General features: G+C 40.2%; 1 protein-coding gene across 11 annotated transcripts in view; it reads left to right on the forward strand.

Moving 5' to 3' along the window:
• Window positions 1-20,076, forward strand: part of ABLIM1 (actin binding LIM protein 1) — a 221,054-nt gene that overhangs the window by 160,999 nt on the left and 39,979 nt on the right. For 10 of the 11 annotated variants that reach the window (XM_054832631.1, XM_054832633.1, XM_054832635.1 and 7 more), the window contains 4 exons: window positions 6,892-6,979; window positions 10,226-10,284; window positions 12,708-12,770; window positions 19,359-19,436. In XM_054832631.1, coding sequence (XP_054688606.1) covers window positions 6,892-6,979; window positions 10,226-10,284; window positions 12,708-12,770; window positions 19,359-19,436 — 288 coding nt within the window. The remainder of the gene's footprint in view (window positions 1-6,891; window positions 6,980-10,225; window positions 10,285-12,707; window positions 12,771-19,358; window positions 19,437-20,076) is intronic. The other variant, XM_054832638.1, reaches the window with a different exon arrangement.

Consider the following 20,076-nt stretch of genomic DNA (forward strand, 5'->3'; position numbering starts at 1 on the left):
GAGTTATTCTTTGTGCTGCTCCTTAGTCCTTAAGAGACTTAACAAATCAGGTCATTCTTCTCAGAGTCATGGTAGAACTAAATATTTGATTAGGTTTGTCCATCAAATGGGCCCATTATACCCGTTCATAAAAATTTAAAGAAAAAGGAAGGGGGGAGACTTTTACTCTTAAATGTACTCTTTCAACTACATAGCAGTTTTTGTGGTATTTAAATAGTATTAGAAAAGTAAAGCTTTCTACATGTTTAATAGCTGTTTGTCAGGTGACTGCTAAGATATCTTTGAATGGAGAGTGAGTGCAGCTGTGCAAATGTAACGCAACAAATATGCACTTAATTGTGTCCTTTGGCCAGCAGAAAATGTCTGTTGGTAATTAGTTCTTCCTCTACCAGACCCACTGGCATGTGAGCTCTCCTAGCAGGATTCTTGTTATTGTTCTCTCTGGCTCTTGTTCACTGTTGTTCTGGAAGGAAGGACAGGACTGAAGGCATGAGTAATAGGAAATCTTAAGCTCTCACGTTCACCAAAGAGGAAAACATTTATTTAATCAGACTAGAGCTCTACAAGCACTCAGAGAATAAAAGTTAGTCTTGTGGGAAGTGGGGACAGAGGGATGGACTTGAAATATACAGTCCTTGGCTTTGAAGTACTATTGCCATGGGGATAAAGCTGTATCTGTGCTCAGCGCAGGTACTACTTATGCTGGGTTTCTGCGGCACGCTGTATCAGCTTGTGTGCAGCTGTATTTGTGGCTCCCGGGTTGGAATCATTCTTGCAATACCCACCATTGCCTTCCCTGACACCTCTGAGTAACAGCACGCTTTTGGCTTCAGGAGGTCCCCAAAGGCATCTTGATAAAATGAAGGCAAACGGGTGTTGTGCATATTGTGAAGAAGTTGGAGCGTCAGCGGTATGAGAAGGGGTTGTACAGGAGCTCAGAGCATTGTGGTTTAGGTGCTTCAAACACCTCCCTACCTCCCAGCCTTTTTAGTTTTTTTACTTTTTAAACTGCAAGAGGTGTCTCTGAGCTTGATGCACGCAGTATGTAATGCAATGGCTATGCTCTGCAAGCTTTCTCATTCTGGACAATTGTACAGAGTTATTATCCTCCCATTAGAGGGAGCCTTCAAAGCCTTCTGTGAACAGTACACAGTAGCTTTTAAAATGGCATTGAAGACTGGTTTCATCAGCTAAGGAGGATTTGTATGTCTAAGCTGAAGTCATTTAAGAGAATAGTATGCTAGAAGAAGGCTGAAAATTGAGAGCTGCTCAGTCTGAAAAGGTGATCTATGAAAAATTGAGTCTGTCATTATCAACTATTACTATAGGTCTTGGTATTGTTATAATACATAATAGAGCTTGTACTTACGCTAATGTTACTTGGAACATGTCCTCTGCACAATATACACATCAAGGTCCCCTATGTAGCCCATCATCCATGAATCCTGGCTACTGAGCCTCCAACTCTCATTCATAAGCCTTAGAGGAGAGGTGATTATGTGTTTTTATTCTCAGGACTGGTCATGAGGAATATATTTCTGTGATGTTTTTTCTTGGTAGTGTTTCTCCAAAATATTTTATGAAGGACATTAAATGTTATTTAACGTTGGTTTTAGATTGGGAAACTGAAGCTCAGTGTTGCTAAAGACTTGATTCTAGTATAAGTTTTCAAATTACCAGATAAATAAAACCTTAATAGTATGTAAAATAATGTTAAAACCTATTTTCGGTACATGAATATGCATATAATGTACATATTGTGTATAGTAGATGTGTAATAGAAAATAAATGGAATGCATATATTGCTGGTCAACAACCAATCTGAGAGGCTTGCAGAGCTATGGAAAGCTACTTAAATTTAACCTCTGTGTATTTACATTTATAATGACACTTATACTATACCTTTGGCCACTGTTCTAAGGCTCTGGATGTATTTGATGAATGAGTATATACTACTACGTTTTTTTAATCTAAATTTTTCTGTCTACTGTGTTCAAATAAGATTTAATCTGAGAACCTATTTTAGATTTGTCAGTGTGGGTAGAAGATAAATAGGAAAGTCAGAAGAGATTGTGTATTGTTATAAATTGATAACTGATGTTCTTTGCTTTTACTGCAAATGCAAGTGCCAGTTGATTTAACAAAGAATTTATAAACAATGACAGTAACACATAGGTTTAATATTTCATTTGACAAGAAACTTTGCTGTCAATTCATTCAATTCCATTTAAGAATTTATATGCAAAGTAAGAGTAATAATGTGCAATATTCTTTTGGTTGGTTTTAGCACTTCTAGCTAAGCAAAACCAAGTTATTTTCAGCAATGAATTCAGCTTACTCAAACTTAGTTTAGGGACAGTCCTCTAAGGTATGGTCATAGTTTGCACATGATAGTTTGTATTGTCCTGAACACTTCAACCAAAGCTGAAATAATTCAGAAGGGATCACAAGCAATATGATAGACCAAAACCTAGTGGCTGTGTAGCTGTATTTTGAACAAGAAAGTGATGTCTTGCTGATGGCGGGGTGCAAGATGCCACTTGAGAAGTCCTTGTGTAGCAGAGCTAACTGTAAGGGATTTCTGGACGTGAAGTGATCTTGAGAAGGGGTAAGGAGAGCTAGGCACAGTGGGAAGGAAGTGACTTTAACCCTCTTGCACCTTGGCTGAAGAATCTTCAGGGCAACTGTGCACTGAATTAATGCTACTTGTTCACAGCCAACAGGGCTGAGATCCAAGCCTTCAGTCCACAGCACAGTAGCACAAGGTTACAGGAAGCTACATTGGCCATACTGAATGAGGGTTTAGTAGCCTGAGAGCTGGGCAAGAGCAGATCTCTAAAAAGTGTGAATATTTCACCCCCTCGTAGATCCGAAAAGGTTTTCCTAATACCTTGTAAATGACTGATTTTTAGCAACCAGTTCTCTCAGATGTTTATAGCAAGTCAGGCATGAGAAGATTAGCCTTGAGTTAGTTGAGCTGCAGATTGTTTGCCAGTGGATACCCATTGAAGTAAGGCCTCCACTCCTGACTGAGGTGGAAACACGTTACTGAGGTGGAAAACTCAAGAAACTGGTTTGGAAGCATTCAGCAGTATCTGCAGCTGCTGTGGTATGTAACTCCCCCCAAACATCTCCAGTGCAGGGTGTGTTAGCACTTCCACTTAGCAAGCTTGTGTTATCTGGGGTGTGGTGTTCATTCATCATCAGTCACAGTAGGCTAAAATTTGGTCAGTTGTTTCAGCCTCTGGGAAAGATCCGATAAACTTGAAATCGGTCTCTTTGACTGTTTTGAAGAGACACATGTATGTCATTTAAACTATATTCTCTTGACAGTAGCATATCAGAAGTTTTTCCAGGAAAAAATCTTCAGAGAGGCCACAGATCTACACATAATATTATGATGAATTCTGGGTTTGTTTCTCCTATAAATAGCCTGGCTTTTAAAAACATGTAAACTGCTTTTAGCAATTAACAGATGAGTACTTGAATTCAGGTGCCCTTTTCTAAAGGACCCTCAAGAAAAGCTTTGTGATGAGGAGAAAAACAAGTGGAAAGTTTATTGGATGATCACAGCAAGTGAAATACTCATTAATATTAGCATTAGATGGACTGGATACAGACCTTTTTAGGATCAAGCTAGTAGAAGTAACGGCCCAAAGTTATAGTGAATTAACTGCAAAACAAGGAACAGGAACCTCAGAAGCCTAGGACTGCCAGGGTAGCTATGCAAAACCCAAAGAATTGGCACTTTTTGCTTATGGCAATGAAAACTAGCATTTGATTAAAACATAGGTGCAATATGGATTTCTTGTTCCTAAACAAACAAACAAAAAACCAAACCAAACCAAAAAAAAACCCCAAACAAAACTCAAAAAAACCCTAAACAAAACCCCCACACCTCAAAGGCCAGACTGGAAGAACAGAAGCTGAAACTGTACAGGTGTGAATGTGTGATTTTCTTTGACCACATGCCATGGTCCTCTCACAGTATAGTTATCTCTGCTGGATTCTGACTACCCTTCTTAAAGCTAGAGCATCAGGGTGCTTGGTAGGGAGTGATTTCTTTATAAAACCTACTTCGTCTGATAATACTTATGTACAGAGGTTTCAGTCCTTTGCATCTGGGAATGTGGTAAGCATCTCACAGGACACAATCCCACCTCACATGGGATATCTCAGAGGTTAATTAATAGTAATATAACAAGCCCTGTACTCTTTCCAGTTCAGACTACTTAGCCACCCTACTGAATACTCTTTGAGAAGCTATGAATTTTATTTCAGAAAAATCCATGTGTCTAAAGAAAATCTGAGCTCTGTAAAGTAGTGGCACAGTTATACAGCAGAGGTATTCTTTAGTTGGTTGAGACGGGCAGAGCCCAGAAAAGATTCCTAGTTTATTATTTCAAATCTATTTTTTCAATTACTGTCTTCCTGTTTGAAGAAGATCCTTTCCGGCAGTGATTCAGCCTTCTTAGGAATTTTTTATATCTCATTAACTGGGAGCAGTTCCCAGGACATCAGATTTGCCATCATCTTTACATCAAATACATCTGAAATTGCTTGTGACAAGCAGCTCTGTGGGCCCCACTCTGCTGAAGGACTTTAGGAATGCTCAAAAGTGGGGATTTTTTTTTACCGAACACAGATAAAATTGCTGTTCCTCTGTATGTACAATATTGTCTGCATGAGGCAGAAAGTGCAGAAAGGGACGTTGGCATCTGCTGAGTGCTGAGCTGTCTGAATTGGAGATCTACTTTTGACCCCTTTTCAATATTCACAGCCCTAAGCTGCATATATATATTTGTATACAAGTAGCAGTTCTTTGCACATCTGCATTCAAGCTTACAGTAGCTGTGGTTTGATGCCAGCATTACATTTCAGATACATTCAGAGTTTTTTCTTTTTTTTCTTTTTAAATTCCACTCTTGAATGGAACTGATGGGACACCTCAGGGGTTTAATAGTTGCTAGAGAGAGTCGGAGACAAAGAGGACAGCCAATAATGAAAATGACAAAAAGAGAATGAGCATTAACTGTGTTTTTCCTTCTCAGTTCAATATTGGTTTTGTTGCTGCAAGTCAAGCATCATTTCTGTTTCCTCCCTCATTACCTTTTCTTTCTTGAATAGGCATATCTTGTAGTGACCTTTCATGCTCCCTTTTACCAGAGCCCCTTTTTTTGCCTGATAGGTTAAATCTGCTGTGCAAAAAATACTAAATCATATTAGTCTCCCCGTTTGGTGGATGCTGCCCTCTCAGGAGCAGGAATCAGCAGCAAAGGCAGTATCTGAATGAGAGGAGTGCAGGTTTTTTGCAACTGAAGAGTGAGTGTATGGCTAAACTAACAGCACACTGAGTCCTCTTCTCTGGCCTCGTAATGCTGAAATTCCTGGACAGGAATTGTTCTTAGTGATAATGAAAAAAATGAAAAATAAATATTCATGTCCACAAACACCACTGTCTTTCCCCACCTTCCTTGAAATCAAACCAGGTACTGCGCTATTAAGGCAGGAATGAATGAGAACATTAAAATTAAATGGTACAGCTTTACCTGTAGAAGGGCTGGGTGGTAGATCTGGTTGTCTGGTAGTTGTCAGGTATGTTAATCCATATACTTTATCATCTCATATAAATGCTTTTAAATACTAAGCCTGTATAGTCAATGTTGAATGTGAACCAAAAATATGTTGTTATTCATCTCAATAGACATAAGGAAAGGTTGAATTTAGTGATGTTACAGTCTCAAGTCTAATGAAGTAGGAAGTGGATTTGATGACATTTTAAAAGGCAGCTACAGAGTAAACAGATATTTTGTGCATATAACATCTCAGTGGATAGGGGATATTTTGTGAAAAAGGATTTGAGGTTAACTTGTTTGGAAAGCCAGACACAATTTTAAAGACCTTTAGAATTCATTACTTGTCACTATTAAGGGTCATTTTCTAGGATTAATTGTTTTTAGATTAAAAAAACCTGATATGGATTTTGCATGCTTAGTTTCTGATGCAAGGAGCTTTGTACATTGGTTGCTTTGCTCTCCTAAGGAGAAGAAATCACATTAATATCTGTGCCTTGATTTTTCCTGTCCGTTATAGGCCTGAAATCTGCTCAGCTTTGTTTATTATGGGTATCGATGCATTAAAGAGAATAAATGGCTCAGTGGATTTGGATTTGGGTAACAGGATCTAGAGTATTTAGCATCTTTACATCAATAGTTCAAATTCAGCACAAGCTGTCTGTGCTAGTGTAGCTTCTGAAGGCAGGCATCTGTGAATTGAGGTGATGGTCCCAGAAGTGGCTCTAAAAAGCTCTCTCTATCAATGCCTATAATCAGCAGTGTCGGGAAGAAGGCCAAGGAACGAAATGGCAGGTTGAAAACTGTCATTCGTTGTCTAAATTCATCCATAACAATTGAGTAATTAAGAAAATACATGCTGTTTGACAATATGAGGAGGCAGCAGGTTTACACAAATATCTAAGTGCAGTGTAACAGCCATTGCCTTGAACTGTTAGATAGATGGAGATTTAAAAAGATGTTGGGCAAATCATGGAGAATAGATAGTGATGTGGCTTCTAGCCAGGAAAGCTTTAAACCACTGATGACTCGAATGGGAAGGTGTGAAGAAGAAAGGCTGTTCTGTATTGTCTTGTTTCTTACAGCCTTTTACCCCAAGTAGTTGCTGCTGGCCCTGTTGAGGATGGGATACTGTACCAGACAGACCTCTGGGCTGAAGTAGTATGGCAGATCTTATATTCTCATCACTATTGTCACATCACAAGGGCAATGTTGTATTATAACAGATGAACCAGAAGGAAAATGTCAGCAAATAATGAGTGTTCACAAAGCAGTGCAATGCAATGGTCCCTCATTTCCCTTTTTTATTTTTGTTTAGGCAGGAGACAAGCATTATCATCCAAGCTGTGCACGATGCAGCAGGTGCAACCAAATGTTCACAGAAGGAGAAGAAATGTATCTGCAAGGTAAGGATCTCTCCATTCCAGAACAAGAAAATCAAACTTTGTAATTTTTCTGTTACAGACCTGAGGAGTTTATAAACCATCCCCATGCAATATGGGCAAGGAGGACTATAGCCATCCTACCTTCAAGAGTGTTCTCATACTTAGGTATTCTTATACTGAGGGGAGAGACGCCTGGCTCCTGCATCTGCCATCAGTCTCCTCTTGGCTGTATCTGCCTTTCTGTGGTTGTGAATTAATGTTCTTCGTGCTCACTGTGTCTCGTAGGAGGAGCAGCCCAAGTTGCATTGCTTTATTGTTCACAAGCTGTTTTCTGACTAAATAATGTTATTGCTGAGTGTGCTCCAGACTGTCCTGCCAAAGCTTTCCTTGCTGAATTCAGCATGGTTGTAAGTGTAAGTGACCCAAAAGCTTTTCCTGTGCAAAGCTCTCAGCTGAAATGTATATCCTGACTGCATCCAAATTGTCTACTCTAGGGTGCAGAATAACAGCATTCCAAGAATTTCTCTGAAGTAAAAATACGACACCACAACACTGAAGCTAGAACCAAAATCACATTGTTGATAAAATATTTGAAAATAGGCAGCTTCCATCTCACTTCTAATTGTCCTCTGCACAGGACATGAAAGCACTGGTGTTGGTATTGCTTTGTATAATAGAGGACCCTGGCAGGTTTGTGGTAGCTGCTTGTATTAGAAATGTGTGGGAAACCTGCAAAAAGAGAAAGTGGCAAAACAAGCTGTCCATTTTGGGGCCTTCTAGGTTAAGGATGGTTTGAATAATGCTAGCAGAAGCACTCTGCTCCAACACAGGAAAATGAAAAGGAAGCAGCATCAGAAACTTTTTCTTTCCCATTGACTTCCTAGTAATATATTACTATATAGACTGCCCCAGAAGACTGTTGCTGAGCTAGGATGTTCCTCAATGTTTAGAGGGATGCTTCACTTGGTTCTCACAGAGGCTTTCAGCCTTATTCAATGTGCAAATAATAGCATGAGTTACTGATTTTGAGAGCGCTGTATGGTGAAACAATGGTACATGCAAAGTAAAAAGCTGAATAAATGAACATGTTGGTTGGTGTCTGCCAAGTGAGAAAACATATGTTGAGAATGGGAATAACCACAATTTGCTGAACTGTTTCTGATAGGAAAAAGAGTGGCAGTGCAGCTTGAGAATTTGCACCGTTTCAAGCATTTCAAAATAGATTGACATGTTTAGATGAATAAAATCGACAAGTTGTAGGTGGCTCAGAGTTCAAGATCATGAAAAATATTTACATTTAAGTTCTTAAGCCTGCTCGATCTGATTTGGGTTTTTAAATTTTACATATTTCAAACCTGTTATCACTTTGTGGAAAAACGAAATAAAACAAAAAACCAAAATCTCACAACCCTTAGCTAAGTTTCACCATGAAAATGACATCCAGATTCCCATGCGTTTCTTGTTCACTTTCAGCAGCTCCAACATTCTCCTGGCGTGTCCCTAAAATTGTGCCAGTTTGTGCTAAATACTGCCTGAAAATGCAGTGACAGCTTTTTATTTTATGGTGGGGATAGTTTAATAGAAAAGAAACTGAGGTACAGAGGAACAGAGATTCTTTTTCTGAGACTTACACAGGAAGCTCACAGCTGAATTTGAGAGTTGAACCTAAACCTTCTGAGTCTTAGTTTATCAGCATTGTAACACGAACTCCCTTCCTCCTGAGTGCTTGGATCTGTCTGACCTCCTGAGCAAATGCACAGGGCATGCTTCTCTCCTGATCTTGCAGGCTCTGTGGGGTCCTGGCTCTGAGGCTGCTGTTTGTTTACAGAGAAGGCTGTTGGTACACTTCTCCCTGTTGTCTGATCGTTTCTCCCTGCCAAACGCGCAGTTTCTTCTTCCTCGGCTTAGACTCAAAGCCAAACATCTCAGACCCCTGATCCAGAGTCACAGCATTCCCTCCAGTTTCCTGATGATGATTATACTGTGTGCTGCTGGGAAGTGAAATCAGTCCTGCTGGTTTTTACTTCTGTACCAAGCCATGTAAGGGCTTATTAGAACAAAATTTCCAGGGGCCCTGACCCATACCTCTCCTGGGCTCTGAGGGTGGGGTTTCCCCTGACTGCACTTGAGCTAATAGTCACCAGCAGGAGACCTGGACTTTGCTCTGTTTGTGGACAGAGTGAAGAGGTGATGTTCTCCCCTGCAGACAGGCAAGGGTCTATATTGGCTTTGCGGTGACTGGAATGAAGTTTGAATTTGACTGCAGCTGCAGTCAGTGTTAAAAATCGGCATTAGCTTCTGCTCCATTTCAACTTGGCTGATACCCGCCAGCAGCTTCCCAGCAGTGACCACAGTTTACACTCTGTTCCAAAGGAGAACTGAAATGGGATGGAAGTGCTCCTTGCCCCTGACACTGCTCAGCCCTTGGGGACAGCCAGATATTTCCATTTTTACAGCATAAGAGAGAATCTCATGTTTTGGGACACAAACAGCAGAGATTTTGCCTTTTTTAGCAGGATGTGTAGCTGGAATATGCCATGTGGAAATGCCAGTGGAACACAAGCCAGTGACCTTGCGGAGCAAGGGGTAGAAATAATGTCTGTGCCAATGGCAAGTATGGTGCACTGTGATCTAGGGAGAGGCTCTTTCGCTTTGTCCCACCTGCGTCATACTGGCCTCTCTAGCTTAGTGCAGTGGGTGAGATACTTTGCTGCATTGTGAATTTTCTAATTTTACGTTTCCTGCTGTGTTTTGCATAATTGCAGGGGAGAGGTGATCTGAGTAATACTTTACAGTAACTGAATATGATACCTATTCCTCAAGGAAGTCATAGACAGGGCTTTCTCAGTATTAATGGACTTCCTTTTTATGTGTGGTGCAGTACCTAAGGGGAGAACAGATCAGGTAGCCGTGGCCCAGTTCTTTTGCTCTTACCCTCCATCCTGCCAAGAAGAACCCTCTGTCTTTCAGTTCCTCCAGCTGGCGTTCGCTGACTCCCTTGCTGCTTGAGACTGAGTTTTAATTAAGAATGCATGCAAGTGCTTTGACAGCCTCAGGAAAAGACTGCTGTAGATGGGCCAAGGATTTGATTTTTTTTTTTTTGTTTCACTTGCATTGCTCATGAGCTAGAATTGAATGTGAATTACTTGCATAGTTCATACAGTTTCACCATCTGATGCAATGAAGGGATTCTCTTTAATAACTGACTTGTCATGACCAGAAGTCATCTGCTTTACTCCGAATAAAGATGGGTTTTTTCTCCCTCAGGTTCCACTGTCTGGCATCCCGACTGTAAGCAATCCACTAAGACTGAAGATAAGCTACGGGTAAGCTGAATTCGTGGCAATGACACACCAGATATTTTGTGCACTCAATAACTGAATGTTGTTTTTAAAAGAGTGACTTTTTCCATGTTTTCTTTGCATAGCTGTCACAACTCTGGCAGAATAAACAGTGGAGACACTTCAGAGGTATTGCTCTGATTTTTAGGCTCACCACCTTCACATACCTGTCTCAGCGCACTGCCTTAAAGATAGTATCATTTACTGACATACAGACATGGCAAAGTCTTTAACACACTTCATTTCATATCTCAGTTATGAGAGAGACTCTTAAGGAGGAAATGTGAACAGGGCAAATGCTACAATATATTTTTGTAGTTTTGCACATTTATATTATTGCTCCATAGTTATCCCCTGTTCTGCATGGTTATTTACAGCATTTAGACAATATGGACTCTGCCATCCAAATAAAACCTAGCCTAAAGTGATTCTAATTTGAATGCCAAGAAGAACTACCCTTGGATTCACCTCAGCATATCCAGACAAACTTTCTGGATCAAATCCTTGATGGCAATAACACTGCACCGATAAATGCTGGAGCCTGGCTTTTTGCACGCACCAGGCAATTCTAAGCCCATATTCACCAACTCATCTTCTGGACAATTTACTCTTTTTGATGTCTCAGTTGGTCCTTTGAACTTTGATAATGTTTCTGGATATCAATATTAGAGACCGTATATCAATAAAATGTCTTTCAGACAAGGAAACCAAGAGGTACTGGCATGGAGATACATGGGATATCCTGTGGGTTGTGTTCTATGTGTGACTCGTTCACAGGAAGCCATGTCCTTTAGAATTTATTCAGGTGCACTGATCTGTAAAACATCCCTTGCGGAGAATTTACTATGGTTGTAGGTAACGTGCAGATAAATTCTTGTTGAGCAGAATTGAGTTAGTCTGGGCTGTACTGATAATAAGTAGTGTAATTGGCCCTAGATGGGCATGGGATCTAGCACAGCCAAACATCACTGTAGTACCTTCCAGCATTTGCACATTGTTCTGTCCTGACTTCCCATAAGAAAATGGAAAATTATGCCAGACTGGATTTTCTTCCTCATTTAACAATTTGAATGTAAGACAGTGTTTTGGCCCTACTTAAGTGTCAGAGTACTTGTGCTTTGTAGTGAATGGCTGGGGTACAATACCTCCCTTTCACTTGGACCCAAGAGTCTTATCAAAGCACTCCTGACTACATTGCAGCCCTTACGAACCTTCTCCAGCTGACCTTATAAAATAGGTTGGCTTATTTCCATTCCTATGGAAATGGCCAAAGTCCTCTTCAAATATTTTCTTTTTTTCCGTCACACATTCAAGCATGTCATTCTTCTTCCCCCCCAGCTAATTTTAATTGGAATGAAGTAAATTAATTCATCCACCTGCAAGACTTTGCCTAAGTTCTTGCAGGAAAATGAAGTGAAGCAAAAGAATGCATATTAAGGGAAAGTCTGAGGAATGTTATGGCACAGCTATCCAAGGTCACCATGTTCCCGGATGAGAGCTCCTATGCAGAGGTTTAATATGTCTTTAAAAGACATTGACAAATGCACTGTACTGAAGCTACCTGGAGAGATGGAGAATTTTTAGCTTCAACAGTACATCACAGATAGTCTCTATCTACTCTCCTGCAAAGTCAGACACCTTATTTTAAAATGAGTTTGAGTTTACTTTGATGACTCTGACACATGTTTCATTCTGCTGACTCGAAGGCAGTAGCAGATAGGTACAAAACCAAATGAAATGAGGGGAACTATGTGCTATTTGAACATGTCATCACTAAATTATGAGCTGTACTTTGATTGACTTTCAGTTTCTTATGACATACATTTAGACCTGATGTGAGAATTGGAATCTGGTTTGTGAGTTGACAAATATATAATACAGCCACTTTCAGGGTCAGGCCTAGATTTTCTGGTGGTTCTGCAAAAAGCCAGTGACATGGCCTCTTTGTTCTGCTGGGTTTCCTTTCCCTATAGAGCAAAACAGAACAAAAAGCCCTTTTATCGTTAAGTCACTTCAGAAGTTTTCAGCAAGTTCTGTTTTCTCTTGGTAACTGAATTGTGATATAAACTAATCAGCATTCTAGCTGGTTAAGATCTGAGAAGGGAGTTCATAAAAACAATGGTTGCTTTAGATCTTCCCCCCACTGGATATTTGTGGAGGTTTACAAAGCCAAAACAAGCAGAAAATCAAGGCACCATATGTATATTACAAAAATGTACATTGTTTAGGAGTTTTTTTAGAACTGTTTGTGATTCTGCAGGGATCAGTAAGTAACATATGTATTATAACGCACAGATTATTATCTAGCAAGTAGATATTGGTTACTTGATTGAAAAAAGAGCTTAACCACTGAGCTGGGGAAACTGCTTTCCTTTTCACTCATTTTTCCCTTTTGTGTTTCATGACAGCATTCCTCATCTGAGTTCTTTTATCCAAAGAGTCTGGTTCTGCGCAGGCCACGCTCTGCAGAGGTTTGCTGTTATGTTTTCATAGTGTTGATAATGGTCTTCTTTACTGAGAAGATTCTTCATTATTGTCATTCGCTGTGCTTGCTACTACTACTGCCACACAGCTTTCCTGCTCTCACTTGCCACCATGGGCACTGACGCTGTATTTTGCATCATGTGGTGCAGTGTTGTTTGTTAATTCTCACATTCTTTATTTAATAAAATGCTTAAAATTGATTCGGTTTAGATTCAGATGAGATTTTTGGGGTTGCAGTATTGTTCTTCCAGTGTTGCAGAAAATTTTTCTTCTAAAACAAAAAAATTAGAGTGCAAACATGAAGCAAATGGAAATGGTGGAAAGCAACTGACTTTAAAGCGATGGTTAAAAAGAAATAGTTTTTCATGAACAGTGACTCCTGCTTTTTAGAAAAAAAAAAACCTCATCCATTGATTCAGTTCCTTTTTTATATGTGTTGACCAGCTACTCATAGTTGAGAAAATATTTACAAAATTCCAGGTTTGGACATGTTCTACATGCTACCTGAGAGCATTTGCCTCTAATCTGCGGCACATCCACATCCGAGTTGGGAGGTCCTCCCTGTCCTCTTGATTCTGGACTACCTTTCTACTTTCAGACTTCCTTGAGTTTGCTTTGCACCTCCAAACACCACCCACTTCCCTTTCTTCTCCTTCAGGGCAGTGCGTATTTATTAGTTGTGTCTGCTGTGGGGGAACATGTGGCTGTACTGCATGCAGGTACACACCAGGTAGCTTTCACCTGATAACGAAGGACGAACGTACTAGTACAGACAGGCTTGCGGTGGGCAGACAGGCTGATAAAGTCCATGCCACTAGATTTCCGTTGTGTCTGCTTGAGCTGCCTTCACATCTCTCATTGCAAAGCAGACATAGTCATGTTATCAGCCAGGGCAGGATATTTGTGTTAGGAGCAGCACAGGATAGTGTTACACGATTGAATGCAATGCTGTGATTCAGTGGGAGTTAATGCAAGCCTTGTGCCCTTTGTCCTGCACGGTTCTTTTGTCAGTTAAGTGAGGACCTTGCAATGCATTAACCACTCTTGAACACCACTCTCTCTGTTAGCTGGAGAAATACATATCAAGAAAATACAGCTATAACGATGTGTTATCAGTGTTCCTATGGAGGGCAGTGTCTCTGCAGTCCTAGGCTTTACGGGATCAAATGCTGGAGTCTGAAAACAGCAAACTGTGGGACCATTTCACTCATCTTTTACGCCAATGTAGTGGCCTTTTACATTCAGCTTAGCATGCACGAGTCCGAGTTTCCGGTGCTGAAGTCCAGGAGCCTTAGGATTAAAAAACCAAATCCTATCCAATGTGTTAGTAAAATATGCAAGGCAAAATAGGAGCAGCCCATGTCAAACTACAGATATGTTCTCTTTCTTCCTTTGTAGACTGTGTAGGATACAAATAGCTTAGAGTCAGATAAATATCCTCTTGTGTAAATTTGGTCACTATTAAATTCTGTTTAGATTTACATGTGAATTATACAAAATGTAATTCAAGGCAGATTTTGGTTTCAAATGCTCTTCTGCAGAGTAGACACAAAGGTACTATCATTGCTGTTGTGATAAAGATGGGCCAAAGGCTTGAATCTACATGAAAATGGTAGGTTGAAAATTGTAGAATGAAATCCTATGAATTCTCTGAGAAGTTTGCTGTTGAATTCAGTATATTCTGGACTTCCTAGTTGATTTTCTTCTACTTTCCACTTAACTTCCTCTTGGTGAAGGCTACATTTGCATGAGTAGTGTTGTAAAAGTTTGGTAGCAGTGTGCCTTCAATGTGTGAAAATTCATTCCCTTCTCTGGCCTTTCTGTCTAGAAAGGAAAGAAAAATTAGTTGTAACCTATTAATATGTGTGTCTGTGTGAGTTTGAACTTAACCTGTTCACTAGTTTTGTCTTGATGCATACATAGTGTAGATTTTTTAGGCAGAGAACTAACAAATGCATGCATTTGAAGGAAACACTCTTGTATGAGAGGGGTACAGTTAAACTAGCAGACAGGCACAATGAGTGCTGTCGCACTAAGGTGCTTTATTGGCCTTGCACACAGATGCTGAAAATTACTGAAATCCATAGGAAACCTGTGTTTAATGAACCCTGGTTCCAAGTCCTACATAACTGTAAAACCTTGCAGGTAGTCAGAGTAGCAAGTGTTGTACTGAGAAAGCCAAATTCCTTGCTATTGCAAAATTCCGTCTGCCTAGTAGAATAAATTACATCCTAATCTATTAGTTTATTTATAAACATGTTTCACTTAAAGTAGCTTCTGAGATTTACAGAATTTGCTTGAGCTATAATGTTAAATGTTGTTAAGAGAAAACATATTCATTCCTCTGCAGCTATTATCACCGCCTTGCATAATGAACTCTATCAAAAAACTAAGGCAGGTACTGTAAAAAATGCTGACGATGCCTTTGTTAAACAACAGTGCATCCATTTGGCCAGATGTTCTTGGGATCAGTTTTGATCTGGTTGCCTGCACTTGTAAGTTTTTATAGAGCATGATTCTGAACATCTGTACTTCAGAAAGCCAGAGCCACCACATTGTAGCAGCATCTGGATGATGTGAATGGCTTTAGTATGGGGTTTGGGGTTTTTTTAAAAGAAGTTTTTTATTTAGATGATGTGCCATGCATGATGACATGACAAACGGAGGTAAATGCAGATTAACATCTTAAGCTTTGCAATCTATCATTAAAATAACAAGTTAATCAATTTTGGGGCATATGCATGGGTGATATGATAATTGAGCATTGAAATTCACAGTGAACCTAATAGGATGAGCATGACGGTGTTACCTCTGCCAGTCTGCAAATGAAGTTGGTAAAGAACTTTTGCATTGAAGACAAATGCATGCAATAAAGAACAAAAACATAAAAATAAGTCTGTGATAAAGTGGGAAATACTGAGAGGTCCTGCAGATACTTTAGATGCTTTGTGATCTGGTTCTTTCCTTTGGCTCCTTTAATGACATGCATGAATTTCTATTGACTGAATTTTTATTGATTATTTTCAAATACTTCATAGACTTCCTGTATCTGGTACAGACATTCTATGTTGATATATTTGCTACTGCTAACATCCATTTGGGTGGAAGAGGAAAGAAAAAAACAGATGACTCTTCTACTCTCAGAAAATGTGGAGAAAGGCCATGCACCACAAGAAAAGAAAAAAACAATTAGTTGTAGTTTTTCATAAAAATTTGTTTTAAATTTCTCTGCACAAAGGTAGCATTATGAAAAGCTCTGTTTGAATCCTACAAGAAGAATCACATGAAGAGTTTTCCAGATTTGTTTGTAGAAGAAGTAAGGCAGCTTAACTTGTTTTGTTGTTGGGAGTGTAGAACTATTGTGATGGAAGGAAATAACTCTAAATTAGTGCATTCATATTAAAGGATGTTTTCTCTGATTTCTTTACCTGTCTTCTTCCAATAATGTGTGCAAGAGATGCTCACATGATATCTCCACTGAAGGTTAAAGGTTAAATCAGGGATAGCTGCTACTCCTGTTTCTCCTGTGCACTGATCAGCTCTCCTCTAGGGTGGAATTCACATGCCATTGCAGTTACATCAGTAGAGAACTTGACCTCCAGTGTGTCTCTTGCCACCTGTTTAAGATAGAAAGTCACAACAGTGGTACACAGGGTCAGGGATTCCCCACTGCTGATGAAGATGTAATGTGCAATCTAAAAGAGCCATACCCTGTCACAGATTTTCAGTCAGGAGCTATTATAGGTCTGTTAGGAGAGGAGCCAACCATAGCAACTGAAAGTATGCCAGAGGAACAGCTTATATCAAGGAATCTTTAGTGTATATTTGTTAAGGCAAGCAGCACAAATGTTTTTAAATGCAATGCAATTGTCTTCAGGGGAAAGTGCAAAGCTGTGAAGGATTCCAGACCATATGGGAGCAGCAGAGTAGGAAATAGCCATCCGTGATGGAAACAGCCTGTGTAATTCAAAACAAGAAGTAGGGCAAAGTGAGGCAGAAAGGGTGAGAGCAGATGTAGAAGTCCTCCTTTTCATGCACTGTCTTCAGGGGTATGTCATAAACTTAACCAAGATATAGGACTGGGAGTGAATAGAGGAGCCACAGAGTTCCAGGTCTGCTTGGATTAAGCTCCTCAGGAGAGGAACAGTGTGTGCTGAGACAGTGGCTGGCAGGATGGCTTCCTGCCCAGGGAATGTGGAGCTTTGCAATAGAGAGAAGGTAAAATGGATGTGTGCAGGAAGAATTACAGAAAATAGAAAACTGGTTTTAAAGGGTGTCACGTCTGGCTCTTGGGTTAATGGGATGGTAACGAGGAACTTGGAGCAGAAACACAGTGAGGAAATGAAGAACAGGCACTACAACTTGCTGGTCCAATCTAACAACTGCTCCTTTACTCCAGGGTTAAGATCACCTAAGAAAGTTGTTAGCAGGATGTGGCTGAAACTATCTTCTTAAGGTGTCTAACTTTATTATATAAATTCACTGAAGTGGTAAACACAAGTGAATTTTCCTTTGCTGAAAAGATTTTTAGCAGTGACGCTAAGAGATGAGACTAAGGAGATGGACCGAGGGCTGAGAATTTCTTCTTTTCTGGAGTGATTATAACAGATCCAGAGCAAAGAGCAGCCCAGAGCGCTGCCAGGTGGGAAGAAGCCGTAACTGCCTCTAATGCTTGTTTTCCTACAACAGGGAGAATTGAGCAGACAAAGCTCTTAAAGTATGTTTGCCAAAAGCCGGAGACACCCCTAGCAGTACCTCAACTACTTAATACTGTTCCCTATGTTGTAATGAAAACAATTGTTTTCCATAGCAACTGTAGCAACATGTTACATGTGTCTCCACTCAGACAGTGGTGTGAAATGGCAGAATGGAAAGGGGGAATAAAGTGTTTCTCAACAGCAGCCAGATTTTCCAGCTTAATTCTTGTAACATTTCCATGAAACAAGTGGTTTTTGTTGGGTTTTTTTGCTTTGATTGCATCATGGGAGGAGCTCGAGGGCAACAGAAATTTCTGTTCCATTTTGGGATGTAGGAGTTTGCAACTAGAGAGAAAAGGAAAGACAGACATAAAGGTGCAGCTGAGAAAGTCTTGTCAGACATGCTGTGGAAGAGGATTTGTGGCTGTGTCAGTCCACGGCCACATCTGCTCTCTGTTTGATCTGTATCTTCGTGGGTTTTGGTGGAACATGTTCAAAGCCTTTATTCCTCTGACCCTCCCTGAATGTCGTGATTTCATTTCCACTAAGGAAGTCAGAGAAAGCCTGCTGTTATGATCCACGACTAGTCTTCAGCAGTTTTTATATGGATGGTTGCAATAGCTTTTCTGGCTATGAAATACAAGGTAGAAAGACTCTGAGGTCTGTTGAAGGATCCTTTCAGGAAATGTATGCTGAGAGATAAGAAAGGTCCAGTAGCCTTGTTGTGTTCGCTCCAGGTATTTCCTAAGAAAAATCAGCGAGCCAGGCTGTCAAGCCTTGTTTCTCTTCAGTGTGTACGTGAAGGTCCCTTAGTTGCATGTCACAAGCTGACGAGGTAAGGCCTATTTACCAAGATTTAATTTTTAGTGACTTTGAAGTATGCCACTGCCCTAGTGTCATCAGAGTCATCTGCTGATGTATTGCTTTGTGATGGGATTTGGTTCTTTGCAGTCAATTAGGGAGCAAAAATTGTTCATGGTTTCTCAGTTGCGAGTGGGACTCATTGACTTTGCGTGTCTGCTGCATGCCAAATTTAGGAGTAGTTGCCACAATAGCCTGGGTGACTTTTGATCAAATAGATGTTTTTCAAATTCATCAAGTTTTCAGGATCCCCAAATCTCAGTGATAAGTTTGTCTTCTTTCACAAAACTTCCCTCAGGGAGTCAGTGTCTGTTTAGTCCTGATGAAGTGTTGGAAAATCTGCTAAATGTGTAACTGCACTCACTCTGTAGGGGTTCTCATGAATTTCAGTTTGCAGGGCATTGTCCTTAAATATCAGGGCTTTTGCAGTATGGGAAATCATGAAATTTCAATCAACAGTTTAGCTTTCATATTGCATCTAAATTGTGCTGCAGATGTAGGGAGCAGCTCCAAGCCCTTTTCTGGCCCTTCTACTTAGAAGGGCTGAATTCAGTTCTGTATTCATAATGGAAATCCAGTGATGGAACATCTGGAAAGTGATAATGTGTGTGCTGTGCTCCTCTCAACAGTTTTGTCTGCTGAACTGCTGATACCTCTAGCTGTTTGTGAACTAACGTTTTGATAAAATGACCAGCAGGACTATCGTGGATGGGACGTTGTATGGCTCCTTGCAGTGTCTCTGGCAGCTGTTTGGTTTTGTTCATTATTGTTGTCAGTCTTCAACATTGTATGAATTAGAAAACCTCCTTCCCCTCTCACAACACTCCTTCCCCTACCAAAAAAAAAGCCCACCTGCCTGACAAGATTGTGAAATTTGCCAGAATGCTTGCATTTGTGTTGACATTTTTTCCTAAAATCAGTTAATTTCAAGATGTATGCAGATTTCTTCACTTAAAACCAAAATTACCAGTGTGAATGACTTCAGGTTGCTCTGAAAAGTTACTTTTTGTTTTTCAGCCTACAAGAACATCATCAGAAAGCATTTATTCCAGACCAGGTTCCAGTATACCTGGCTCTCCAGGCCACACTATCTATGTAAGTATTCCCTCTGATGAATAAGCTCCCGATCCCTTGCTGGCACATGAAATACTCCATGCTGAAATAAATCACTTTTATACTGATGCTAATGCCGTCATTGTAGTGGTTAAATTGTTAAAGTTCTCACCAGGACAGACACTGTTTTTACAACTACAGAATTTCAAGAGCAGGGCAGGCCTTTTCCATATCACATTTCCCTTAGAAAGATACAGTATATCTCTTGAAGTCACTTGGTGATGTGAAGAGGGACAGAAGGCAGGCAGGTCGTTTGGCTTTGTTAGGGGTTATGTGAGGAGATCCGTGCACCTCGATACACTGTTCTTGGGAGGTCTGCTGTCTGCAGTTGCAGGACGTGAGTAGGAGGGTCAGCCTGGCTGAAAAATGTTCGCACTGCAGATATCAAAACACAGAGCGTGTCCCGGAGAGCTGCCATTCTACTGGGAGTATCAACTTCATAAGCTGTAGCTTATGAAACTTAAGTGCTGCGTAACAGCACAGTCTGTAGGGCAACGTGGTGGCCTAGACTGGGGTCTACAGAAATATCAATGGTAATTTATATTTGATTAAGAATATCCAGACAGATTTGCAGCTTATTAACAGACTGTGGCAAAATTATTACAGAAATAACACACGTTAC

This window comes from Grus americana, chromosome 7 (assembly GCF_028858705.1).
Source record: "Grus americana isolate bGruAme1 chromosome 7, bGruAme1.mat, whole genome shotgun sequence".
Taxonomy (NCBI): domain Eukaryota; kingdom Metazoa; phylum Chordata; class Aves; order Gruiformes; family Gruidae; genus Grus; species Grus americana.